This window comes from Nyctereutes procyonoides, unplaced genomic scaffold, assembly GCF_905146905.1.
Source record: "Nyctereutes procyonoides isolate TBG_1078 unplaced genomic scaffold, NYPRO_anot_genome, whole genome shotgun sequence".
NCBI classification, from domain to species: domain Eukaryota; kingdom Metazoa; phylum Chordata; class Mammalia; order Carnivora; family Canidae; genus Nyctereutes; species Nyctereutes procyonoides.
In genome coordinates, this window is record NW_026575131.1 from 5,999,980 (window position 1) to 6,017,813 (window position 17,834).

General features: G+C 42.9%; 2 protein-coding genes across 2 annotated transcripts in view; both read right to left on the reverse strand.

Moving 5' to 3' along the window:
* MKRN2 (makorin ring finger protein 2) overlaps positions 1–2,126 on the reverse strand; it is a 30,006-nt gene extending 27,880 nt beyond the window's left edge. Inside the window, exon 1 of the mRNA XM_055344946.1 lies at positions 1,974–2,126. Coding sequence (XP_055200921.1) covers positions 1,974–1,999 — 26 coding nt within the window. The 5' untranslated portion in view covers positions 2,000–2,126. The remainder of the gene's footprint in view (positions 1–1,973) is intronic.
* A 9,485-nt stretch (positions 2,127–11,611) lies between these two features.
* Positions 11,612–12,247, reverse strand: LOC129522081 (thymosin beta-4-like). The gene has a single exon (XM_055344215.1). It carries the CDS (start codon positions 12,154–12,156, stop codon positions 12,022–12,024), a length of 135 nt encoding a protein of 44 aa, XP_055200190.1. The 5' UTR covers positions 12,157–12,247; the 3' UTR covers positions 11,612–12,021.
* Positions 12,248–17,834: the final 5,587 nt, after the last annotated feature.

The following is a 17,834-nucleotide window of genomic DNA, read 5'->3' on the forward strand; positions in this document are numbered from 1 at the left end:
AGGTTGGCCACTTAGAAGCTGAATGACCTGGAGCAATCACTTCAGTGCTGAGCCTCAGTTTCACAATCTGTGGAACAGTGAGGATTACTGGGTTACACATGAAATGGCTGGAGCACCCAGTACATCGTACGGGCCCCCCCAAACAACAGTACTTAAACAGAAGTAATGATCCCTTTCCAACATTCCAACCCAATCTTGACTTTATGTGCAACAACATCCTGCAGGAGTCCTCCTTTTTGGGAACCACTGAATTAAAAGTTTTCAGGTTACGCCATCTCCCAATGCAGAAAGAGAAAGCCAAAATAATCCTGATTTAAGTTTTTGTTTCTGCATTTTAGGGGTTAAGTCTCAAGTCCTTCTGAACATAAGATTTATTGTCTGTAAAACTAGATAGCACACAAGAGTTGAGATTCACTTATAAAGCATCACCAAAATGTGTGCTCTTCTTTTGTGGACACATTTTAAGAGGAGTAACCAGAATTTACTATACAATTACTCAGAACACTTGCTTCATACAAATAAAAATGATCACACACACACACACAAAGATCACACGTAGGTCTTCACAAAAGATCTTCTATTACAAAAATAACCTAGTGAGGGGGATCCCTGGGTGGCTCAGCGGTTGAGCGCTGCCGTCTGCTCAGGGCGTGATCCTGGAGACCCGGGATGGAGTCCCATGTCAGGCTCCCTGCATGGAGCCTGCTTCTCCCTCTGTGTCTCTGCCTCCGTGTGTCTCTCATGAATAAATAATTTTTTTTTAATTTTTCAACCCCCCCTAAATAAAGTATTAAAAAAAAAAAAAACTAGTGAAATTACTTTCAATAGACACTAAGTGCAAATTCCTGACAATTGCTTCATATAGGCCACCGGGGCTTTGGATAAACCGAACAGTTAATATATGCTAATACTAACAGAACTTTCTACATAGTCCCTTCTCAATTATTCATGCTAATCAAGAGAAGCAACCACATAGATGATACTTAAACTGTTTATTACATAATCAAACCATACGACTGGGTTTTTTTTTTTGGGGGGGGGAGGAGCAATGTTTCCCACACAGGTTTTACCGAAACCGATTAATTATTAAAATAAAACGTGTACTCTCCAAGTATCATCAGTTCCGTAAGACTAGGAACCCAGTAGGGAGGAGCCACAGGTTCGCGAGGGACGAGGGTGTTACACAACCAGGCTCTTTCTGCCTCGCAGCAGTCACGGTGCGGCCTCCGGCTCTGGATTTTCTACCGCCTGCATCCGTCGCCGCGGTATTTCTCCACGTCAACGGCTGTCTCGCTGAGAGTATCACTTAATTTCTTTCCGTCTGGACGTCCTGCACTGTAAAGTGGGCATCCTATCTGCCCAGCAGCCGTGCCGCCGAGTGCGGCGACAACGCGTACCGAGCACCTGGAAACAGGCTCGCAACGAACGCCACCCGCCATGATCATCTCCCGCACCGAGTCCTCGCTTGCCGACTCCCCGCAAGAGCAGGCGGCACCGGGGTTCCAAAACCTCCCGGGGAACAAGCCCACCTCGGGCCCCAGCTCCTCCGGGGCCCTGGATCATCGGTCGACGACCCACCCCTGCGCGGCGTCCCCGTCCGCAAACGGCCACTGAGCTTCCCCTTCCCCGGCCCCCATCTCCCCCTCCCGCTGAACTCCAAGCTCCGGAGCCCCGCCCCCGCGCCCGCGCCCGCGCACGCCCCGCCGGCCCCCAGGCCCCCGCGCCCGCGTCGCCCGCGGATCTCCGCCCCAACACGCCGCCCCCGGCAGGCCGGCCGCCCGGGTCCCGCCGCAGCGCGCCGCGACCCGCTGGGCAACTTGGCGAGAATCCGCTCCAGCCTCAGTTTCCCTGGCGGGGAGGCGGGGCGCGCTGGCCGCCCAAGGCCGCCCAAGGCCCGGCGCGGAGCGGGGGGCTGAGGCGAGCGGGCGAGGGGAAGCCAAGGGGCCCGGCCGCCCCCGGCGCCGCGCACTGACCTGCAAGTGACCTGCTTGGTGCTCATGGTGGTCGGGCGTGAGGGCCCCCGCGTCCCAGCCTCGTCCAGCGCTCGCCGCCGTCGCCGCCGTCGCCGCCTCGGCGTCGGCCCTGCCCATCCCGCGCGGCCGCGTCACGCCGGCGCGCGCCGCCCCTCCCGTGTGGCACCGTGTAGCGCCGGCGGGAAACCTCGTCGCCGTCATAATTGGTTCCGCCTGGGGGGCTGCGGCCCGGCCGGCCCCGCAGCCCCGCGCTCGGGGTCAGGCATTTCCGAGGCCCCGGGCGGCGCCTGCCTGGCGGGCACCCGAGCCCTCGCAGTCTTTATCCCTGTGGGGGTCCCTACGCGCCGGCCCCGGTCGGGTCCTCACAGACGCCTCACTCCTCTCGAGGCCGAGTTCCCGCCTCTCCCAGACCTGCGAATCCAAACTTGCAGCCTTGAGCCCCTTTCTCAGGCTCGCCCCCGCTGCTCCCCGCAGGCCTCGCCTCCCGCCTAAGGAATTCCGTGGCTCGCTCGCAGCTTGATCTTTTTTCCAAGATCTCCCACTCCAAGTTTTAGTTCATTTGACCCCCCCGCCCCGCCCCCGGCATTCTTCTGCTGTTCGTCTTCCATTTCCTATGGTGGATACCCAAAAAGCTACGTGGCACCTTCCCTCTGCTCCTCTACAGCCTTTAGGTCTGCTCCACCCCTCCCTCCGGGGCGCCATCTCGGCGTCCCCCATCTCCTGCTTCCACCACAAGCAGCCATTCCTTCTAGCCTAGACCCAGGAGGTCACACAGCCTCTTACCTGGTTTTCCTGCTTCTGCTCCCGCCCTCTTCCAATAGGTTTTTGCTCAAGACGTATTTTTAAAATAAACTAATCATGAGAGACACACACACACACACACAGAGAGAAGCAGAAACACAGGCAGAGGGAGAAGCAGGCTCCCTGCAAGAAGCCTGATGCAGGCCTCCATCCCAGGACCCCGGGATCGGGACCTGAGCTGAAGGCAGATGCGCAACGACTGAGCCACCCAGGTGCCCCCAAAACGTAGTTTTAAAACATTAAATAGGATCGTGTCACTGAGCTCCTTTAACCCTTTCAATGGTTTCCCGTTGCTTTAAAAAAAAAAAAATTCCTTTAAAAAATTTTGAACGTTGAGATAGAACAGTATAAAATGCGCAAAACACACATGCCTAGGTTTTTTCACATGTGTATACACTCATAAATTCAACAGATCAAAATGAAGAACATTGTCTATACCGCAGAGGGCTCACGTATGAGCTTTCTCAGTCAATACCTCCCAAAGGTAACTGCTTGTTTTCACCTTTGTCAACACCACTAGTTTCAATTGATCTTGATATAAATGGAATCATTCAATATGCAGTCTTTTGTCTTTTTATTTATTCATTTGAGAAAGAGTGAGTGAGAGAAACCATGTGAGCAAACAAGCCAGAGAAGAGGCAGAGGAGAGGGAGAAGACTCCCCGCTGAGCAGGGAGCCCCATGTGGAGCTTAATCCCAAGACCCTGGGATCTTGACCTGAGCCAAAGGCGGATGTTTAACCAACTGGGCCACCTAGACACCCCTTTTGCCTGTCTACTTTTGGCCAACATCATGTCTATGAGATCTGTGTTGTTGTATATAGTTGTATATTATTCTTTCTTTCACTTCGCTGTAAAAATATTAGATCTTCCAATGAATGAGCATGATATATACTTCCACTTGCTTAAAACTTGAAATTTTCTTAGAAATTTAGGAAGCATATTGCAAAATTCAGTGTGTAGGTCTTCAATGACTTTTATTAGATTTATTCCTAGGTATCTGGATGAGTTTTTTTGATGCTATTTTATTAAAAGATTTTATTTAGGGCAGCCCCGGTGGCTCAGCAGTTTAGCGCCGCTTGCAGCCCCGGGCGTGATCCTGGAGACCCTGGATCGAGTCCCACGTCAGGCTCCCTGCATGGAGCCTGCTTCTCCCTCTGCCTGTGTCTCTGCCTTTCTCTCTCTGTCTCTATGAATAAATTAAAAAAAAAAAATCTAGGGGGATCCCTGGGTGGCGCAGCGGTTTGGCACCTGCCTTTGGCTCAGGGCGCGATCCTGGAGACCCGGGATCGAATCCCATATCGGGCTCCCGGTGCATGGAGCCTGCTTCTCCTTCTGCCTGTATCTCTGCCTCTCTCTCTCTCTCTCTCTGACTATCATAAATAAATAAATTTTAAAAAAATTAATAAAAAAAATCTAAAAATAAAAAATAAATAAAAGGGATCCCTGGGTGGCGCAGCGGTTTAGCGCCTGCCTTTGGCCCAGGGCGCGATCCTGGAGACCCGGGATCGAATCCCACGTCGGGCTCCCGGTGCATGGAGCCTGCTTCTCCCTCTGCCTGTGTCTCTGCCTCTCTCTCTCTCTCTCTCTCTCTCTCTCTGTGACTATCATAAAGAAATAAAAAAAAATTAAAAAAAATAAATAAATAAAAGATTTTATTTATTTGAGAGAGAGAGAGAGAGATAGGAAGAGAGAGAGCAGGAGCCAGGAGAAAAGGGAGCAGTAGCAGGCTTTCCTCAGCGGGGAGCCTGCTACTGGCTTGATCCCAGGAGACCTGGATCATGACTTGAGCTGAAGGGAGACACTTAACCAACTAAGCCACCCAGGCAACCCTTTTGGTGCTATTTTAAATGCTTTTTTAAAAAAATGTCCTAATAGTTTGTTGCTTGCCCCATGCCAAATTCATATATTAATTCTAACATGTTGTTTGTTCATTGTTTTGGATTTTCTACACACATAATCATGCCATCAGCAAAGAATGACAGTTTTCAATCTTTATATCTTGTTTTTTTTTTTTTTCTTGCCTTAGGGCACTATTGAGAACCTTCGGTGTAACCTTAAATAGACGTGGTAATAGTCAATATCGTTCTCTTGTTCCTGAATTCTGGGAAAGTTTTTAATATTTCACCATTAATTAAAATGGTAGCCCGAGAGTTTTTTTTTTTTTTTAATAGGAATCATGCCTTATTTTTTTTTATTTATTTATGATAGTCTCACAGAGAGAGAGAGAGAGGCAGAGACACAGGCAGAGGGAGAAGCAGGCTCCATGCACCGGGAGCCTGACGTGGGATTCGATCCAGGGTCTCCAGGATCGCGCCCTGGGCCAAAGGCAGGCGCTAAACCGCTGCGCCACCCAGGGATCCCTAGCCCAAGAGTTTTTGAAGTCATTTTCAAATTAAGGAAGTTATTTCTCTTTCAAGTTTTCTTAGAGTTTTATTTATTTTTTTTAAATTATGGGGATCCCTGGGTGGCGCAGCGGTTTGGCGCCTGCCTTTGGCCCAGGGCGCGATCCTGGAGACCCGGGATCGAATCCCACATCGGGCTCCCGGTGCATGGAGCCTACTTCTCCCTCTGCCTGTGTCTCTGCCTCTCTCTCTCTCTCTCTGTGACTATCCTAAGTAAATAAAAATGAAAAAAAAAGATTAAAAAAAAAAAAAACAAAGACTCAGAGAGCTCTGGAACATTCAAGCATACCAACATATGGGAGTCCCAAAGAGAGGAGAAAGAGAGAAAGAGGCATGGAGAATATTTGAAGAAATAATGGCAAGAAAACTTCCCCCATTTAATGAAAAATATTAATCTACACATCCAAGAAGCTCAATAAACTCCAAATAGGAAAAACTCAAAGAGATCCACATGTAGACACATCATAGTAAAACTGATGAAAGACAAAGAATTTTGAAAGTAGCAAAAGAGAAGTAACTAATCATGTACAAGGGATTCTTAACAAAATTAACAGCTGATTTCTCATCAGAAAGCAGAGAAGCCATATGGCATGGAAAGACATATTCAAAGATCTGAAGGAGAAAGATTATCAACAAAGAATTCTATGTCCAGCAAAACTATCCTTCAAAAATGAGAGAACAGGGATCCCTGGGTGGTGCAGCGGTTTAGCGCCTGCCTTTGGCCCAGGGCGCGATCTTGGAGACCCTGGATCGAATCCCACGTCGGGCTCCCGGTGCATGGAGCCTGCTTCTCCCTCTGCCTCTCTCTCTCTCTCTCTCTCTCTCTCTATGTGTGTGTGTGACTATCATACATAAATAAAAAAAAATTAAAAAAAAAGAAATTATTTTAAAAAAAATGAGAGAACATAAGAACTTCTCAGATAAACAAAACTGCAAGAATTCCTCACTTGAAAACATGCCCTACAAGAAATACTAAGAAGAGTCTTTCAGGCTTAAGTGAAAAGATACTACATAGTAACTTCAATTCACATGAATAAATAAAGAGAACAAATAAAGATAACTACATAGAAAAAAGTAAAAGCCAACATAAATGCATTCTTTGTAACTTAAAAAAAATATCCTCTCTGGTTTGAAAGACAACTGCATAAAGAATTATAAATCTGTGTTGAGATGGGCACATATATATAAAGATATAACTTGTATGACAACAAAGGATGGGGAAGGGAATGGTGCAATACAGAAGCAACGTTTTTGTATGCTACTGAAATTAAGTTGGTATTAAACTGACCTATATTGTTATAATTTGTTAATTGTAATTTCCAGGGAAACCAACTGAGAAAATAAATTTCAAAATACACAGTAAAAGAAATAACAAGGGAAATAAAATGGCACACTAGAAAATATATACATTCCACACAAAAGACAATAGTAATGGAGGAACAGAGAAACAAAAAAAGACACAAGACATATTGAACACAAAGAACAAACATAAATCTTATCAGTAACTACATTAAATATAAATGGATTAAAGTCTTCAATGGAAAGGTAGAAGTTGGGATCCCTGGGTGGCGCAGCGGTTTGGCGCCTGCCTTTGGCCCAGGGCGCGATCCTGGAGACCCGGGATCGAATCCCACATCGGGCCCCAGTGCATGGAGCCTGCTTCTCCCTCTGCCTGTGTCTCTGCCTCTCTCTCTCTCTCTCTGTGACTATCCTAAGTAAATAAAAATTAAAAAAAAAAAAGGAAAGGTAGAAGTTGGCAGAATGACAGATAACAACTATGATCTGAGTACATGCTGTTTACAAGAAACCTGCCTTATATTTAAGAGTACAAATATATTGAAAACAAAAGGATGGTGCAGATAGATAATATAGAGATATCAAAAGAGAAATGGCGTGGCTAGACTAATATTAGATAAAATAGGTGTATGATAAAATTTTTACTAGAGAGAAAAAAAGGTTTTAGAATGATAAAAGTGTCAATGGGTTAATTAATATAACAATTATAAATATATATGCTCCCAAAACAAAAGCAGCAAAAAAATTCACAGAATGGAGGGAAAAATAGTTCAACAATATTTAAAGACTTCAAATGTTCCATCTTCAATAATTGATAGAAAAACTATATGAAAGGTAAATAGAATATAGGAATAACACTATAAACCAACTAGCCTTAATGAATAAATATAGAACATCCAAACCAACAAAAACAGAATACACATTCTTTTGAAGCACACAAGGAACAGTTTCCAGGATGGGTCATATATTAGGCTATACGACAACTCTCAATAAATGTGAAAGGACTGAAATCATACAAAGCATTTTCTCAGATGGTCATGAGATAAAATTACAAATCAATTATAGAAGAAAATTTGGAAAATTCACAGGAATATGGAAACTAAACAACACACTCCAAAATAACCAATGGTTCAAGTAATTAATTGCTTGGGGAATTAGAAAATATTTTGAGATGAATGAAAATAAAAATACAACATATCAAAACATAGAACATGCATTGAAAGCAGTGCTTAGAGGGAAATTTGTAGCTGCAAATGCCTATGTTAAAGATAAAAAAGGAAACATGAAAAGACTCTCAAAATCACTTATCATCAGGGAAATGCAAATCAAAATTACAATGAGATATCACCTCACACCTGTCAGAATGGCTAAAATCAACAACATAAGAAACAATACATGTTGGCGAGGGTGTGGAGAAAGGGGAAACCTCTTGTCCTATTGGTGGGAATGCAAACTGGTGCAGCGACTCTGGATAACAGTATGGACATTCCTCAAAAAGTTAAAAAAACTACCCTATAACCAGCAATTGCACTACTAGGTATTTACCCAAAGAGCACAAAAATACTAAGTCTAAGGGATATATGCATGTTTATAGCAGCATTATCTACAATAGGCTAATTATGGGCAGCCCAAGAGTCCAACGATTGATGAAGGATAAAGAAGATGTGGTATGTATATATACAATGGGATATTACTCAGCCATAAAAAGAATGAAATCTTGCCATTTGCAACAAGGTGGATGGAGCCAGACAGTTTTATGCTAAGCAAAATAAGTCAGCCAGGGAAAGACAAATACCATACGATTTCATTCCAATGTGGAATTTAAGAAACAAGACAAATGAACAAAAGGAAGAGAGAGAGATACAAAAAGACTCTTTTATTTTTTTAAGATTTTATTTATTGAAAGAGACTCTTAACTATAGAAAACAAACTGAGGGTTATTAGAAGGAAGGTGGGTGAGGAGATGAGTTAAATAAGTGATGGGGATTAAGGACTGCAGTTGTGATAAGCACTGGTGATGTATGGAAGTGTTGAATCACTATATTGTATTCCTGAAACTAATATTGTACAGTATGTTAACTACCTAGAATTTTTAAAAATATTTTTTAATTTATTCATAGAGACAGAGAGAGAGAGAGAGAGAGAGAGAAAGGCAGAGACATGATAAGCAGGCATCATACAGAGAGCCTGACGTGGGACTCGATCCAGGGTCTCTAGGATCACGCCCTGAGCTGCAGGCGGCACTAAACCGCTGCGCCACCGGGGCTGCCCACTACCTAGAATTTAAATAAAAACTTAAAAAAGAGAAATAATTCAAGTCAATAATGTAATCTTATAATGTAAGATACTAGAAGAGGAAACTAAACATAAAAAAAGCAGAAGTAGGGATCCCTGGGTGGCGCAGCGGTTTGGCGCCTGCCTTTGGCCCAGGGCGCGATCCTGGAGACCCGGGATCGAGTCCCACGTCGGGCTCCCGGTGCATGGAGCCTGCTTCTCCCTCTGCCTGTGTCTCTGCCTCTCTCTCTCATTCTGTGTGACTATCATAAATAAATAAAAAATTTAAAAAAAAAAAAGCAGAAGTAAGAAAATAATGAAGATCTGTGCATAAAGAAATAGAGTATAAAGACACAATAGAGAAAATTGATCAAACAAAAACTTAATTCTTTGAAGAAATCAACAAAATTAACAAACTAGTTAGAATGACAAAGAAAGAATTAGAGAAAAGATTGGTCCAAGACGGCAGAGGAGTAGATCTTAGTTCTGTCTGGTCCCAGGAACTCAGCGAGATAGCTATCAAATCATTCGGAACACACCTACAAACTCAATCAAAGACCTAAGGAAAAAAACTGTTGCAACCATGCAAATAGAAAAGCGACCACTTTCTGGTGTGTGGAGAAGTGACTCCAAGGTGATATATGGGAAAATAAACCAGAGTGGAGGGGAGCCTCTGGCAGCCAGCACTAAAAAATGACATAGCAGCAGAGCACAAAATCAGAACTTTTAAAAGTCTGCTCCAATGGGGGATGTCTCTGCCTGAAAAGGTGCTCAGGTGGCAAAGCGGGGCAGGATCCTAGGTATGACAGAGTGGTCTCAAGATCCCCCGGGTCACAGGAACACCAGGGGTGCCTGAAAGTGGCAGGGTTCCCCAGGCACCGGATTGAGGAAGCTGGCTGCAATCAGTGTTGCCATATACCAAGAATCATGGCACGGTCGGGCAACAGCCCAGCAAGTGGCAGAACTGCCATGAGACCCCCTTCCTTCCCCTGGGAGGAGCAGTGTGGGTGTGCGCTGTTGGGCTGGCGAGACTGGGGACCTCAAAACAGCCGACCCCAGGCCAGCAACCTCCCAATAAGGCCGCCTTGCCGCCCTACCCTAACTTAGCACACAAAGACCTGTAACCCTTGCCCTAACTGGAATGCCGCCCTACCCCCATCTTCCCACCAACACCACCTTGCCGCCCTACCTTAGCACACAAAGACCCATAACCCTTGCCCTAACTGGAATGCCGCCCTACCCCCATCTTCCCCGCCAACACCACCTTACCTCCCAACCCTACTTAGCTTACAAAGACCTGTAACCCTTACCCTAATCGGAATGCCATCCTGCCCCCATCTTCCCGAGGAAAACTCTATAGACCTCCCCTGCGGTTTGCCTGGGCGCGACTTCCCTGACTCAACCCCCTCCGAGTCACGAGTCATGGAACCTCACCCGGGAGCGCTACCCATTAAATTAACAAACATTTTATTTTTAAATAAATAAATAAATAAATAAATAAATAAATAAATAAATAAATAAATGTTTAAATTATTATATCATTATATATTATTTATATTATATATAAATATTTAAATATTTATTTTAAACAAATAAATATTCAGCATTCTGGAACCTACTGCCTGGCTCTGCCTTTTTTTTTTTTTTAATTTCTCCACCGTTCATTTGGGAAAAACATAACATGCGCCACATGATTTTGCTGGGTTTGAAGACTTGAAATGGAATCGCATGTCTGAGATAGAAACGCTCAGTCTGGGTAAGTACAGAGTGCAGACGGATACCAGGGAGACAGAAGTGATTGACTGCTTTTCCCCAAAGGCGCACTGAGGAGTGGGGACCCAAACCTTCAGCTTCATTGCTGGAGATTGGGAGGCCACCATTTTCATTCTCATCCTCTAAAGCAGCACTGAAAACGCTCAGGGAACAAAAGCCACATGGAGCAATATTTGGAGGTTAAAGAGCATCCTATTAAGGAATGAATGGATCAACCAGAAGATTAAAGGATAATTTTTAAAAATCACAGAAACAAATGAAAATGAAAACACAACTGTTCAAAACCTTTGGAATGAAACAAAGGCAGTCCTAAGAGGGAAATACATAGCAATACAAGGCTTTCTCAAGAAACAAGAAAGGTCTCAAATACACAACCTAAACTTACATCTACAGGAGCTGGAGAAAGAACAGCAAATAAATCCTAAACCCATCAGAAGAGAATTAATAAAGATTAGAGCAGAAATCAATGGAATAGAAACCAAAAGAACAGTAGAACAGATCAATGAAACTAGGAACTGGTTCTTTGAAGGAATTATGATTGATTAACCCCTGTCCAGATTTATCAAAAAGAAAAAAGAAAGGACCCAAATAAATAAAATCATTAGTGAAAGAGGAGAGGTCACCACCAACACCAGAGAAATACAATTATAAGAACTTATTTATTTTTTATTTATTTTTTATTTTTTTTTTAAATTTTTATTTATTTTATGATAGTCACACAGAGAGAGAGAAAGAGGCAGAGACATAGGCAGAGGGAGAAGCAGGCTCCATGCACCGGGAGCCCGACGTGGGATTCGATCCGGGGTCTCCAGAATCGCGCCCTGGGCCAAAGGCAGGCGCCAAACCGCTGCGCCACCCAGGGATCCCCAATTATAAGAACTTATTATGAGCAACTGTATGCCAACAAATTAGGCAGTCTGAAAGAAATGGATATGCTCTTAGAGATGTATAAACTATCAGAACTGAAACAGGAAGAAATAGAAAACCTGAACAGAACCATAACCAGCGTGGAAATTGAAGCAGTAATCAAAAATCTCCCAACAAACAAAAGTCCAGAGCTGGATGGCTTCCCAGGGGATTTCTACCAAACATTTTTTTTCACGTTTTAAAACTTTATTTGCATATTTAAAAATTGTGCATTCCAATAATTAAAATCATTTGAACAAAAAAATGGCACTCTGATTAAACTGCATTTTAACAGCCTGCAAGATACCTTGGGCCAGCTTGATTTTTTACTCTAGATCTCACTGTCCTTCCACCCAGCTTCTTCCTTCACCAACATGCAAGTTCTTTTCCTTCCCTGCCAGCCAGACAGACAGATGGGAAAGGCAGGCGCCTTCGTTGTCAGTAGTTCTCCATTCTTTGATGTGAAAAGGGGCTGCACAGTCATTTAAACTTGATCCAACCGCTTTGCATCTTACAAAGTTAAACAGCTAAAAGAAGTAAAATAAGAAGGCAATGCTTGTGGAATGTACAGTGCATACTGGCGGCGCACGCCTCATTACGATTCGCCTGCTTGCTTCTCCTGTTCAATCGTTTCTTTTGAAGGCAGTGGATTTTTCTCTTGCGTTTCCGTCTTCTTCAATTTCGATTTATTGAATTTCTCAATCTCAGCCATATCGGGTTTGTCAGACATGGTTGCAGAGGAAGCGGAGCGAGGCGCACAAGCGAGCTGGAGAGAGGAGAGGGATCCGGTCTGCGCTGCGGTTGCTGCCGAATTCCACCAAACATTTAAAGAAGAATTAATACGTATTCTTCTGAAGCTGTTCCCAAAAAAAATGGAAATGGAAGGAAAACTTCCAAACTCGTTCTATGAGGCCAGCATTACCTCGGTCTAAAAACTAGCCAAAGACCCCACCAAAAAGGAGAATTACAGAGCAGTAACCATGATGAACATGGATGCAAAAATTCTCCACCAAGATACTAGCCAATATATTTCCAACAGTACACTGAAAGGATTATTCACTATAACCAAGTGGGATTTATATCTGGGATGTGGTTCAACATGATACACTATATTAATAAAAGAAAGGACAAGAACCATGTGATCCTCTCAATAGATGTAGAAAAAAGCATTTGATAAAGTATAGCATCTTTTCTTGATTAAAACTCTTCACAGTGTAGGGATAGAGGGAACATACCTCAATATCATAAAAGCCATATATGAAAAACCCATAGCAAATATAATTCTCAGGTCGCCAGGGTGGCTCAGTGGTTGCGCGTCTGCCTTTGGCTCAAGTTGTGATCCCAGAGTCTCTGGATGAGTCCCACATCAGGCTTTGTGTGTGGAGCCTGCTTCTCCCTCTGCCTGTGTCTCTGCCTCTGTGTGTGTGTGTCTCTCATGAATAAATGAATAAAATCTTTTTAAAAATATCATTCTCAAGGGGGAAAAACAGATCTTTTCCCCTAAAGTCAGGAACACAGCGAGGATGTCTACTATCACCACTGTTGTTCAACATAGTACTAGTAGTCCTAGCCTCAGCCATCAGACAACGAAAAGAAATAAAAAGCATCCAAATCAGCAATGAAGAAGTCAAACTCTCACCCTTTGCAGATGACATGATACTCTATGTGGGAAACCCAAAAGACTCCACCCCCAAAATTGCTAGAACTCATACAGGGCTGAAGAAAGAGAAATTAAGGAATTGATTCCATTTACAATTGCACCAAAACCCGTAAGATACCTAGGAATAAAGCTAACCAAAGAGGTTCCCGAGGACCTGTACGCAGAAAACTATAGAACACTCATGAAATAAATTGAGGAAGATACAAAGAAAAGGAAAACCATCCCATGCTCATGGATTGGAAGAGCAAATATTGTTAAAATGTCTATGCTACCTAAAGCAATCTATACATTCAATGCAATCCCTATCAAAATACCAGCATTTTTTTAAAGTTTTTTTTAATTTTTATTTATTTATGATAGTCACACACACAGAGAGAGAGAGAGAGGCAGAGACACAGGCAGAGGGAGAAGCAGGCTCCATGCACCGGGAGCCCGACGTGGGACTCGATCCCGAGTCTCCAGGATCGTGCCCTGGGCCAAAGGCAGGCGCTAAACCGCTGCACCACCCAGGGATCCCAATACCAGCATCTTTGTTCACAGAGCTAGAACAAAGAATCCTAAAATTTGTATGGAACCATAAAAGACCCTGAAGAGCCAAAGGAATATTGAAAAAGAAAACCAAAAGTGATGGCATTACAATCCCAGACTTCGAGATCTATTACAAAGCGGTAATCATCAAGATAGTATGGTACTGGCACAAAAATAGACATATAGATCAATGGAACTGAATAGGAAACCCAGAAATGGACCCTCAACTCTATGGAAAAATCCATATCCAATGAAAAAAGACAGTCTCTTAAACAAATGGTGTTGGGAAAATTGGACAACCACATGCAGAAGAATGAAACTGGATCACTTTCTTTCCTTTTTTTTAAAAAAGATTTTATTTATTTATACATGACACACACACACACACACACAGAGGGGCAGAGACACAGGCAGAGGGAGAAGCAGGCTCCATGCAGGGAGCCTGATGTGAGACTCGATCCCGGGACTCCAGGACCACGCCTTGGGCCAATGGCAGGTGCTAAATCGATGAGCCACCCAGGGAATCCCTGGATTACTTTATTACACAAGTAAATAAACTCAAAATGGATGTAATAAACAAAAACAAACTAAAAATGGATGAAACACCTAAATGTGAGACAGGAATCCATCAAAATCCTAGAAGAGAACACAGGCAACAACCTCTTTGACCTTGGCTGCAGCAACTTCTTGCTAGACATGTCTCCAAAGGCAAGGGAAACAAAGGCAAAATGAACTATTGGGACTTCATCAAGATAAAAGGCTTTTGCACAGTGAAGGAAACAGTTGACAAAATCAAAAGACAGCCAACAGAATGGGAGAAGATATGTGCAAAAGTCTTATTAGATAAAAGGCTAGTATCTAAAACCTAAAAAGAATTTATCAAACTCAGCACCCAAAGAACAAATAATCCAATCAAGAAATGGGCAGAAGACATGAACAGACATTTCTCCAAAGAAAACACAAACGGCCAACAGATACATGAAAAAATGCTCAACATCTACTAGGCATCAGGGAAATATAAATTAAAACCACAATGAGATACTATCACACACTGGACAGAATGGCAAAAGTTAACCACTCAGGAAATGACAGATGTTAGTGAGGATGTGGAGGAAGGGGAACTCACTTACACTGTTGGTGAGAATGCAATCTGGTACAGTCACTTTGGAAAACAGTGTGGAGATTCCTCAAAAAGTTGAAAATAGAGCTATCCTACAACCCAGCAATGGCACTACTAGGGATTTATCCCAAAGTTACAAATGTAGTAATCAGAAGGGGAATCTGCACCCCAATGTTTATAGCAGCAATGCCCACAATAGCCAAACTATGGAAAGAGCCCAGATCTCCATTGACAGATGAATGGATAAATAAGTAGTTTATATGTACAATGGAATACTACTCAGCCACCAAAAAAATGAAATCTCACCATTTGCAACGATGTGGATGGAACTAGAGGGTATTATGCTAAATGAAATAAGTTAATCAGAGAAAGTTATCATGTGATGTCACTCATACATGGAATTTAAGAAACAAAACAGAGGATCATAGAGGAAGAAAGGAAAAAATAAAACAAGATGAAATCAGAGAGGGAGACGAACCACAGGAGACTCTTAATCATAGGAAACAAAACTGACGGCTGCTGGAGGGGATGGGGGTGGGGAATAGGGTAACTGAGTGATGGACATTAAGGAGGGCATGGGATGTAATGAGCACTGGGTGTTAATAGAAGATTGATGAATCACTGATCTCTACCTCTGAAACTAATAATAACTATATGTTAATCAAATTGAAAGAAAGAAAAAAAGCAAGAAAGCAAGAGAAAGAATGAAAGAAAAAGAAAACATAGAGAAGATTTTTTTTTATTTTATTTTTTTATTTACTTATGATAGTCACAGAGAGAGAGAGAGGCAGAGACATAGGCAGAGGGAGAAGCAGGCTCCATGCACCGAGAGCCCGATGTGGGATTCGATCCCGGGTCTCCAGGATCGCGCCCCAGGCCAAAGACAGGCGCCAAACCGCTGCGCCACCCAGGGATCCCCACAGAGAAGATTCAAATTATTAACAACAGACATGAACAAGGGGGATCTTACCACCAACCTTACAAAAATAAAGAAGTTATAAGGTAATATTTTGAGCATTTGTATGCCAACAAATTAGATAACTTAGATGAAATAGACAAATTTCTAGAGAGACACAAACTAGTAAAACTGAATCTAGAAGAAATATAAAGGGACACCTGGGTGGCTCAGTTGGTTAAGCATCTGGCTCTTGATTTTATCACAGGTTGTGATCTCAGGGTTGTGAGATTGAGTCCTGTGTCAGGCTCTGTGCTGGGCAGGGAGTCTGCTTGGGATTTTCTCTCTTCCTTTTTCTCTCCCTCCTCTCCTGTTGCTCGTGCATGCTTTCTCTTCCTCTTAAATAAAATAAAATTAATGTGAAAGACTAACATTAAAAAAATAGAAAATATGAATAGACCCATTAACAAGATTGAATTAACAACAACAACAACAACAAAAAACTTCCCACAAAGAAAAGCCCAAAACCAATAGTTTAACTGGTGAATTTCACTGAACATTTATTTTATTTTTTAAAAGATTTTATTTATTTATTTATCTGTTTGTTTGTTTGTTTATTTATTTAAGACAGATCACAGAGGGAGAGGGAGAAGCAGACTCTGCTGAACAGGGAGCCACACCATGGCTTCTGATCCCAGGACCCTGTGATCATGACCTGAGATAAAGGCAGATGCTTAACCAACTGAGCCACTCAGGCACCCCTTTACTGAACATTTAAATAAGAATTAACATTAATCTTTTACAAACAAAACAAAATGGAAAAAGAAATACTTCCCAACTCATTCTTTGAGGCCAGTACTACCATGGTATTAAGCCAGACAAAGAAAACTATAGATTAATGTACTTTTTATTTTATTTTTAAATATTTTATTTATTTATTTATTTATTTATTTATTTATTTATTTATTTATTTATTTATGAGAGACACAGAGAGAGAGGCAGAGACACAGGCAGAGGGCGAAGCAGGTTCCCTGTGGGGAGCCCCATGTAGGACTCGATATCAGGACCCTGGGATCATGCCCTGAGCCAAAGGCAGACACTTAACAGCTGAGCCACCCAAGTGTCCCAAGATTAATATACTTTAATAATAAAAACATAAAAATCCTCAACAAAATACCAGCAAACCAAATCCAGCAGCATGAAAAACGGATTATACACCATGATCATGTGGGACTTATCTCAGGAATGCAAGATTGGTTCAACATACGAAAATATATACATGTAGGGGTGCCTCCTGAGCCACCCAGGTGCCCCTAAGTGGATAAAGTCTTTTAAAAAATCTATCAGGGTGGGATCCCTGGGTGGTGCAGCGGTTTGGCGCCTGCCTTTGTCCCAGGGCGCGATCCTGGAGACCCGGGATCGAATCCCAAGTCGGGCTCCCAGTGCATGGGGCCTGCTTCTCCCTCTGCCTGTGTCTCTGCCTCTCTCTCTCTCTCCCTCTGTGTGACTATCAAAAAAAAAAATCTATCAGGGTGCCAGGGTGGCCCAGTTGGTTAAGCATCTGCCTTCAGCTCATGTCTTGATCCCAGTCAAGCCCTGGGTTGGGCTCCTTGGGGAGCCTGCTTCTTTTTTTTTTTTTTTTCTGCAATAGAACTTTTATTAAACATATGGATTTTGTATGAAATCGAAATAACATCTCTTTCTCCCCTTTGCCCTCATGAGGTCACGACTCTAGAACTTCACGTTCATAAAAACACACTTTCGGCAGCAGTCATGACAAGGTGAAGGAAAGTGTGATTCTGAAAATAACACCATATAGCCAACCAAAGGAGGGAACAAAACCAGGCAAAGGTTAGTGGGTTTTTTGGCTAGCTCCCTGCTGAAGGCCCTAGTTCTGCTCATCTTCTTTCAACAGGGAATGGTACAGGAATAGAAACTCCTGAGTATTCTTTAAGTAACACTTGGTAGCATGTCTCTCCCTCCCACTTTCATCTGTCCTGATGTTGTAAATGGCTGATTCGTAACTTTAAGAAAGTCCACCTAGTTTTATATTCTTGTCAACTGCCCAAAATTGAGCTTCATAAAAACAAAAATAAAAACAAACAAAAAGCCAGAGCACTAAGTTTCAAAAGGATGTTAAATGAGACCCTTTCTAGATGAAACCTACTCCCTAGAAGTCAACTGACGAAACATATGCACAGTTGG

Coding starts and splice junctions, on each gene's coding strand:
- LOC129522081 (XM_055344215.1), bottom strand. CDS start 12,156: ATGTCTGACAAACCCGATATGGCTGAGATTGAGAAATTCAATAAATCG.